Source organism: Choristoneura fumiferana, chromosome 24, assembly GCF_025370935.1.
Source record: "Choristoneura fumiferana chromosome 24, NRCan_CFum_1, whole genome shotgun sequence".
NCBI lineage: Eukaryota > Metazoa > Arthropoda > Insecta > Lepidoptera > Tortricidae > Choristoneura > Choristoneura fumiferana.
Window position 1 is genome coordinate 8,569,852 of NC_133495.1, and position 10,284 is coordinate 8,580,135.

At 38.5% G+C, this 10,284-nt stretch overlaps 1 protein-coding gene across 1 annotated transcript; it reads left to right on the forward strand.

Annotated features, from left to right (window-relative positions):
- The first annotated feature begins 1,129 nt into the window (after positions 1-1,129).
- Positions 1,130-9,339, forward strand: LOC141441639 (uncharacterized). Its single transcript, XM_074106431.1, has 8 exons — positions 1,130-1,235; positions 2,992-3,221; positions 4,729-5,049; positions 5,293-5,398; positions 6,141-6,224; positions 7,197-7,414; positions 7,904-8,086; positions 8,972-9,339. Exons 1-8 carry the CDS (start codon positions 1,199-1,201, stop codon positions 9,191-9,193), a joined length of 1,401 nt encoding a protein of 466 aa, XP_073962532.1. The 5' UTR covers positions 1,130-1,198; the 3' UTR covers positions 9,194-9,339.
- The last annotated feature ends 945 nt before the right edge of the window (positions 9,340-10,284 follow it).

Sequence of the window (10,284 nt, forward strand, 5' to 3'; positions counted from 1 at the left end):
CAATAAATTCATACCCATTTAATATTGCCTTTATCAAGTTGTAATTTTTTGCTTTTTACTGCCACTGAATGTTTTTTTTATTGGAAGCGAGCGTTCTATTATCATGCCATAAAATATAATTGTGGCGAGAATTAATGTCTCTATCCACTACACCGTAACATGACATGGCCCTAATAGGATCGTGTCAGGAACGGAATGTCAAGCGCATACATGACATTCGACGGCGACAGTTGGTTACGAAACGTGCATTGCGCGTTTGACGATTTCAATATAAATTCTTATAATTGAATTTTATGTAAATTATATTATAATATTATATTGAATTAATAAATAAATTAAACTAAACTAAGAAATTATTTATATTTATTTAAGTAAATTTACGATGTGGCATGCTCGATATTTTATGGTACGGTTTTAAGGTATTAAATATGATTTAAATGTCAATTTTGTTTTCACGCCCGTAATAACGAACCAACCACTATACCTGAGGCCAGGCAGTACCTTTGGCTACAGTGGCGCCAACTGGTGAGCGCGAAAACGGTAGCCCTCATTCGACTGAAACACACAGTAAGCGATAGAGATAGAGCATAAATACTCGTAACGGGTCATTTTCTGAGGAACTCTCATCAGGGTGATCATTTGAGAGAGGATTTGAAGTAGCTATTACAAGGTTAATATGGATAAGACTAGTACCGAGTAAGAATTTATTTTTATCAAATAGGTGCGTAATAAATAGGCTGTATAAAACTCCTTTAATTAGAATAAAATATTTTTCTTTATATGTACCTATATAGTTTATTGCAAGAATAACATTTATTGAATTTAATTATCTATAAGATTGCATTGCGGTAAGTAAGTAATAAGATAACTGTAAGACCAATAAACAACATAATATCTAATAAATAAATCTTTCTATGTATCTAACCAATCGCAGTCATATCCATATTAAACTTGTAATCGCTACTTCAAATCCGCTCTCTAGTGATCATTTACTCGTCACCTAACGAACCCTCTACGTTGTCACAATCCACAATATCATACAAATCAAATGTTTGATTTGTTTAATGCCTTCGTTACGTATCTTATGTTTGCCTAGTAGTTAAGGTAAGCGGCTTCTGATAAATATAACATTACTGTTATATACATGCTGTGAAGTGGTAATTTGTTAATTTATTTCGTGACAGAAAATTGTGACAATATGTCGGTATTACGCCAAGTCCTGTGCACAGTTATACGTAAGTATTTAAGTTCTCTACCCACTATAATGGTGATTTCCACCGGCGAGGCGAGACGAGACGAGGCGACACGAGAATTGAAATTTGTATGCATTCTCGCTGCCATATTTTCAAGCTGTCGAACTGTGTGCCACACGTTGATGCAAGTTAAAAAAAAATATTTTTTAATTTTCTGTTACGTGTGTGTGTGCGTAACCCTATAAATATTTATTTTTTGTAATTTAACTAGAAAACTATATTCCAAGTTTAGGTAGGTATATTTTACATCTTAGGCTGCTATTTACTCTTAAACTTGTAAGTTTGATATACCATCCTGAATTTTTTTCAATTTTTTCCACCCACCGGTGTAGATTTTAGAGGGGGGGACGCTCGATTTTAATGAAAATTTGCACTTATAAAGTTGAAGATTTTTCGAACAAATCACTGAATCGAAAAATCGTTTTAGTAACCCCCTAAGGTTTTAAAAGACCTTTCCAACGATACCCCACACTATAGTGTTGGTAACGTATCCCCTCCACTAGCCACCCAGAGCTCTTTTTATGTGCGTTGACTTGTATGCATTTTGAAAATTAATTAAAAAATATTTCCGATACGTTAGATTTATTATTTTCTACGATTTAAATAAAAATACTCAAATTAAACGGTTCAATTCACGATTATCAGTCAGGAAATAAGAAAGAAAAAGAAAGAAAGAAATCATTTATTCGTGACAACCTTCGAAATAAGAAAAATAAATGAAAGTTTATGCATGTCATGAAATTGTCCCAAATCAGCAAGACGGAAAACGGTTAGAATAGTTTCAATCTTTTTGTGCAGGGGGCGACTCCGTTGTGAACTCACCTTTGAACAAGACCTTACGAAAAGATCGAAACGAGTCGGATCGTTCCTGCCTTATAATATTTATATTTTTAATTTCATCATCACACACACACACAAACATCACGCCTGTATTCCCGATTGGGGTAGGCAGAGCACACGAAAAACATACATGTCACTGCTGGGCGCAGGCCTCCGCTCAGAATGTGAGGACTTGGACCACAGTTCCCACGCGGGCCCAGTGCGGATTGGGAAGTTCAAACACACCATTGATTTCCTTTACCGTCACGGGTTCTAATTCCTCGCTCACACCTTTTGAGGTTTCTATTTTTTTTTACATAAAACTGACCGTGCCTGACCCCTGTATCACCTGATTCTTGATTCATGTGCATTCAATACATTTAAAATCCTCCATGAGCTGTACGGCTTTACCTGCAAAGCAATTAGATGGTGTTGACTTAAGTAGGGATTGCAATCCGGATAATCCGAAGTTCGAAAATTAGGCGTAGGCCGCCTAATCCCCTTTTATAAAGTGCCCAACAGTGGGAAAGACCGAGTTGATGATAAAGATAATGAGGTCAAAGTTCAAGTTTTGGGCCAAATATTCTCATTAACTTTAGATAGCATCATCATCTGACCGAGAATACTACCGAGACACAAATGTCAATCGAACATCTCAAATATATATAGATATATACATCGACTTGAAATTTAATACGGAAATTTAGTAACAATGCAAGTACAGTCAACAATGAATGAATGAATGAAAAAAGTTATTCGACACACATGATAGGTACACACAAAAATTACAAAAATAGTACATAATGTGACATAAAATATTAAAAATAAATGAAAAATAAAAAAATATTAAATTTTGTATGTAAAAGTTACACTTAGCAAAAAAGTTAAAAAATTAAACTTTTAACAACTTATTTTATAGTATGCTGGATCCGTATGAGCCTCAGCATCACCTTTTCCTGGCCTTCCTTCACGGTCAACCTCTTCAAATCCGAGAACACTACTCTGCACCGGCCCATGACAGGGACAGAAGCAGCGCTGTTCGGTAGCCTCTCTTCTATCGGCGCTATGGTTGGCGTACCCATAGCTGGTCTGCTGCTGGATGTACTAGGGCGAAAGAAATGCGCGCTGTTGTCGGCTCTGATTCATGTGGTGAGTTAAGGTGATTTTCCACCGGCGAAGCGAGACGAGAATACATAAGTTAATGTGTCTACTCCAATAATTATTCGTGATAGACTTATATATTCTTTAAAAGCGAACAAATGTTTAGTCTATCACTGTCAATGACTGACAGCGCCATCTATTATTTTCTATATAAACTACTACGGATGGCTTATAGATCATTTGTCATAGGATAGGAGTAAGCTGTCAATTAGTTTCATGTAAATGGTATTTAGTTTTCGGATAGCCCCCGAGGTGGCGCTGTAATCAAACTAGGATAATTTTGTATCAATTTATTTAAGTTACTTTTTGAATATACATCATCGAAGACACACGCAAGCTCTCATTTTCCGTCCCTGCACCTAACAATCACGCATAATTATTGGAGAAAAAGTAACAAAAATGCAACGTTGCCAGCTGAGCAGGTATAAACTTTTTCAGTTCGCGGCGTAATTATAGGGTTAGTATTTCGTCACGCAACTAGGGAGCCTAGCTAGTTGAAATAAGCAATGATGATTTTCATCAGATTGCCTTAGTTTCCAGGCCAACCCGGTTCTGGGCACCCCTGTAGGTATTATAGTATTAATTAACAAAGACTCGCGGCAGACGCTGCATAGTAAAACTTGCAAATGAGACAGAGCACATCATGCTCTTTCTCGCACTTATACTCGTACACTATTTACGGGTGACGTTATAAAGACGAAGAGATGCGCTGTTTGATTACGTGTTTTTATCGATAACAATGGGTTCTATTGGAGTATTTTATTACTATTTATGGAGGGTAACCTACTGTGTAATTATTGATAACTACCTTCATATATAATTTAATTATGTAGTAGTAAAATAATTATTAGTTATAATCAACCCTTTGGATATGGTGATTTGTACACATCAAGTACTTAGTGCAGCGATGACTCACGCATTTGCAATTAATTTACAGTTCAGTCAAATTGAGAGCGCTCATCCCAAGTTAAAAATGGTTTATGGCACCGTCTGCCGCGAGTGTTTGTCAATATGCACGCTGGGATGTGGGTGCAAGGGGGTGCAGTTGCATCCTCTTGATGTACCTAAAAGAAAATACAGATCGATACTAAGATACGAGTATAGAAAGAAACTTATAAATGCACCCCCCATACATTATGCCAAGGAGGCCAAATTCAAATTATTCGATGTTCATTTATTATTAATTTCCTTAAATTGTATTTTTGTGTATCGAATATCCATTAATATTATAAAAGCAAAACTTTATTAAGTCTGTTTGTTTATTACCTCACCACTTCTAAACCACTGAACCGATTTAAATTTACCTAGTTTACAGATACTTTGAGTCCCGGGAAAGGGTGTAGGATAGTTTTATCCGGGAAAATTGTGTTCCCGCGGGATTGCGATAATTCCACGCGGACGGAGTCACGGACAACAGCTAGTTCATAAATAAATATCTCTCTCTCTCTCTCTCTTACTCTCTGTCTCTTTCTAATAGTCAACTCCTGCCTTTCAGCTCGCCTGGTCAGTCATCGTGTTCGCCAAACGCGTGGAAATCCTCCTCGCCTGCATGTTCGTAGCTGGCATCAGCTGCGCTGTTTTCGTGGTGATTCCAGTCTACATCAGCGAGATCTGCCAGCCCTCCATCCGTGGCACCATGGCGTCCTTCATGATTGTCTCCTATTGCTTGGGGATGCTGTGGTCATATCTGATTGGAGGGTTCCTCGACTATAACCCTATGTGCTACGCGTGCCTGAGTATTGCTGTTGCTGGGTTAGCAATGGCTGTGTTTTTGAGAGAGTCGCCTGTGTTTTTGATGCGCAAAGGGAGGGAGGAGGTAATTTGATTTCTTGTGGATTTAAAATAAATATGTTTGGGTAATTTTGTAATCAAGGCTAAGACTTACTGTAGATAAAAAAAAACTAAAAACAAAGTTTGTTATTTATTAAACAGTTCTTTTCAATTTGAAAACTAACAAAATACATCCACATAGCGCTTTACGAAAGGATCTTCTTTCAAGATAAAGATGAAGTGGCATGTTATTTTGGAACTTATATTATCTTCGTGTAATTGTTTTTAGGAAGCGGCGGATTCAATTGCATTCTACAGAAGTACGAGACGAGATTCCAAGACTGTGGTACAAGAGGTCGACGCTATACGGCAAACTCTAAACCCTGAAGAGGGAGGTAAAGCATCTAGATTAGCTGGTTGATTTTGTATGTAAATATACGACATTCCCATAAAAGAACCCAAAAACATGATCCGAAGACAGTACATACCAATACATGTACACGCTTTATGTCCTTTTTGCTCCCGTTATAAAAGGCAAGTAGCTGTGGCAATGGCAATGGTCGGGCCACATTGCTTCAAGAACAGATTAACCGTTGGGGGAGAAAAGCCTTCGATTGGGGACCGCATACCGGAAGACGATGTGTTCCCCTCACTAGATGGACTGACGACATCATGAGAGTTGCGGGCAACTGACGAGTTGTCGTTCATTGTGGCGTTCTAAGGTGAGGCCTTTGTTCAGCAATGGACGTCTTCCGGCTGACGATGATGATTATGATGACAAAAGGCTATTCTTTTCTTTGACGTCATGTGAGGCCATGTTACAAGCTTTTATTTCGTTTCACCTGTCCCGTTGTCTGTCCGTAATCAAATCTTGCAAGCTTCCGGTAGTTGGAATGCCTTCAAATTTGATATACCTACTTATGTAAATTGCGTGACAATACAATAATCTGGTAGTGACATGGTAGTCAAGCCAGGATCGTCTCCACAGGACGGAACTTTTCAACGGTTAATGGTATCGAATTGAAATTTGGTATGCAAATATAGTTTGGGTTACAGTACAAGTACAGTCAACAAAAAGTACAGTCAGCAAAAAAATCTTGTATTAAAAATGTATTTTTTACCAAAAACTTATTACAGAGAAAACTGAAGAGGAAGAAAAACTTAAGTCAGATTCAACGACTGAGAAGCCTAAAGAAACCGTATCGTGCCTGCAATTCTTTAGTAAGTAGCTATAGATTTACTTAGTAGTTACTAAACAGTCTGTATCAGTATTTTACGGGATGACCGTAAAAGTAACAAATTTGGAGTTGAAATAAAAAATACAAGAACACTCCAAATAACCAATCATAATTTGATTGCTTAGTAGCGACATCTCTTCGAAAGAATGTAACGTCTCTCGATGATGCGAAACATAGATGTCGCTAGTGCTGCTGCTTAAGTAGCAACCTGAGATATGTGTGTATAGGAGAAATTCGTGTCTGTAGGGGTATGGCACGCGGCACGGAATGCTGAGGACCTGGGTTCGATTCCCAGCGCTGGTCTCTTTTTCTGGTTTTTCTGTGCATCCCTGTCTCAGTTTGTATTTTCGAGTCTGTATCAGCTTGACATAGGTTTATTGGCAGATCTTGAGAGCTTACATGCTGTAGGCAAAAATAGATGATGATGATAGTTGAGAATAATTGCATTCGTAAAAGTTTAGTTCCAATATTATTCAAAAAGGTAACTTTATGTTGCCGCCTTTTTGGCTGGCCATTTCGGTACCTACAATATCTCTCTATTATACCTTCCTATACACTTTCTACAGCTTTTGACCTTTTAAAAGTCATAGTAATAGACAGACTTAGTTTCTTCTCTTATAATGTAGACTGGTAAGGAATAGAATCTTTGGCCTCATCTCCACTTTCTAACAGTTCATCATTTATTAATTCACACTTGTCATTAATTTAGACGACCAGATGGCCTAGTGGTTAGAGAACCACGTTCGATTCCCGTGTCGGGGCAGATATTTGTATGAAAAATTCGAATGTTTGTTCTCGGGTCTTGGGTGTTTAATATGTATTTAAGTATGTATCTATCTATATAATTATATTTATCCGTTGCTTAGTACCCATAACACAAGCTTTGCTAAGCTTACTTTGAGACTAGGTCAATTGGTGTGAATTGTCTCGTGATTTTTTTTTAATTATTTTACAGAGAACTCCCAGTCTACTCGCCGAGCTGCAACCCTGGCTCTCATCCTGATCCTGTGCTCCATGTTACAAGGCTACGTGGCTGTGTGCGTGTACGCCGAGCCTTTGTTCAAGGAGGCAGTTCCTGATCTATCACCCATCCTATGCAGTGTGCTATCTGCTATCATTGCAATTATCGCTAGTCTGAGTTCAGCGTACTTGGTTGACGGCCTTGGACGACGGGTAAGCTTTGAGTTTATGATTGCCTGGTACCTACTATGTAGTAAACTTTGCCTAGTTTGGGACTTTATCAATTAGTGTCAAATCTACCTGTGATATTTTAACCGAATTCAAGAAAGAAAGATGTCAACCGAATTATTGTACTTCCCATTTGGTCCCATTTATTTTTGAATTAAGTTCCTTAATATCATAATTTATTGAATCGGGCGTTACTTTGCGGAGGTCCATATCAATGAACTAAAATAATTTCCTTGCTCACCCGCGACCTTACGATAGCTAAGCTTATGCAAAATATGCGTGTTCACAATATGTGTGTTATGTGTGTGATGTGGAGGAACTGCATGAACACGCATATTTTGCATAAGCTTAGCTATCGTAAGGTCGCGGGTGAGCAAGGAAATTATTTTAGTTCATTCCTTAATATCAGTTTTATTTATTAAAGTTATTAATTAACCAAATCATTCTCGTTTTTGTCCTCTGTATCTATTTCAGCCCCTCATGCTGTACTCGTCTCTCGGCTCGGGCATCTGCTGCGTGTTACTAGGCTCGCAGATCCAAATGCACTGGGGCCCGCCCATCATGACAGTGATCATCATATACAGCTTCTGTTTCATTTACACCCTGGGTGCTGGCGCTGTACCTTTCGTTTTGGCCGCTGAGCTATTCGTACCTGAGGTAAGCGCTCTGGATTTATTAACTCCTAGTATAATAATAACTTCTTGTATTATTTAAACACTAAACGGACGCCCTGCGCTTGCGACGGAAAACGAACTCCACGAAGGTTTCTGGGGCAGACTAGTTGGCACTACGAGTACGTGGGGACCGTTGACAACTTTGTTTGCTATTCGTGTCCTGTTTGGGATTTGTATAGAACTCTGTCAGCCAATCGGAAGACTGTGGCGTCGAATACACCTCGCGATACTAACGCCATCTAATGATACTCCAACTGTCAGAAATCTCTTATTGCGAAGCAATCTGATGCGGAGTGACGCTGTGCCTTTGTTCTACGTGCGCATAAATATAAAAATAAAAATACCTGCACAATGGAACGTGCAAAAATATCTGACACGTCCTACCGGCCCGAGAAATAGAGTCGTATCAGATATTTATGCACACTTTGGTGTGTCAGATATTGACGCTGGTGATCGAGTGTATCCTATTCTGTTACCCTATCAAAAATGCACACAAAAAAACTCACCCGAATCACCCTGTTTGCAGAATTTTCTGGCTGAAAGTTGCGAGGGCCAATCAACTATTTTACCGACACTTTGGGCGTCTCCTGCGTTACCAGATTGTCTCTGGCGTAACCAAAAAATCGTACTTCCAGCAAGATATTTCACGGTTTAATAGGTTGAGCTTACGTATAATGGCATGTATTCATGTACACCATCTATTAAATTACAGAAAAAACATATTAACTTACAAAAATCTGCAATTCTTTGAAAAATGTCGCGGACAGATTAGTGTCGGTGAAAAAGTTGATTGGCCCGGCTGAGCTTGATATTAACAGTACGTGTTCTTCTTATAATTGTGTCTACATGATGCATTTCTCTTTTACAGATATCCAGTATGATGTCCATGCTAATATACGAGCTGGCTTGGTTCTGCACGTTCGTCGTCCTCTTCGCCTTTGCACCTCTAGTCAATCTCCTCGGCTTGGGGACCTTATTCTACATCTTTTCCGTCGTTTGTTTCTTTACCACTGTCTACACTTATTACAAACTACCCGAAACTAAAGGATTGACGATTGATGCGATACAAAAATTATTTTTGAAAAAATGAATAAATTCACAGGGCGCAATATAATTGAATAATATTGAATTGTGATGACTAAAAGCCGATGAAGGAAATTTGATGAAGGCGATGATTCGTTTTCTTGTGTACGGCTATCATTTTATGGTAATAATACAGTTAGTACAGATAAGCGAGTGGCTGTTATGTATTTTATTAAAAGCTTTTATTTAGTTCCTTCTGTTGTTAGTAATCAAATCTTAGACGCCAAATTTGACCTATGTCTAGAGTGGTCATGTTGACGTGAAATTTGACCCATATCTAGTGGTCATGTTGATGTGAAATTGTAACGAGGTGTGTTACAACTCGTTTTCTCCTAACTCTTTGATTGATTTGTTGTCTTTGTGTCCGTCACGAATAGCAGAATAACTATTAAAAACATTGGAAAATTATCGAAAAAATAAAATAAAAGAAATAATATTTTCCCATACAAAAATGTTCATGGGTTTCGTAACTGTCAGTTATAAATAGACCACATCCCCACACACTTACAATATGTTAGTTCAGTTATTTTATTTTTGCCTAGAAATAATTTGATATGGCAAAACAAAGTTGGTTGATGGTTCGAAAACGCAATTGGACCCGCTAGATGGCGCTGTTGTTGGTATGTTATCACAAATTTTAACGTACTAGTGTTTTTCGGGCAGGACAACGTCTGCCGGGTCCGCTAATAATAAGATTAATAAAGTTATTTAGGGATTTTCATTTCGGCTTCCCTGAAGCAACGGAAGACCCCCGGCCAAAAGTCGGAGTGCAGAAACATCTGCAGATTGTTGGTTTGGTGGTTGGTGCATTTGGATTCTAACCCTCTGTTTCACCACCCATTGATTAAATTTATTTGACGAATAAATGTGATGTGAAAGCTTTGGTGGCCTAGTGGTTTGACCTACCGCCTCTCAAACAGAGGGTCGTGGGTTCGAACCCCGGCTCGCACCTCTGAGTTTTGCGAAATTCATGTGCGGAATTACATTTGAAATTTACCACGAGCTATGCTCTGAAAGAAAACATCGTGAGGAAACCTGCACGAACCTGCGAAGCGATTCAATGGTTCGTGCGAAGTTCCCAATCCGCACTGGGCCCGC

Coding starts and splice junctions, on each gene's coding strand:
- LOC141441639 (XM_074106431.1), top strand. CDS start 1,199: ATGTCGGTATTACGCCAAGTCCTGTGCACAGTTATAC. Junction 1,236..2,991: donor AGTCCTGTGCACAGTTATAC/GTAAGTATTTAA, acceptor CTTATTTTATAG/TATGCTGGATCCGTATGAGC. Junction 6,225..7,196: donor ATCGTGCCTGCAATTCTTTA/GTAAGTAGCTAT, acceptor ATTATTTTACAG/AGAACTCCCAGTCTACTCGC.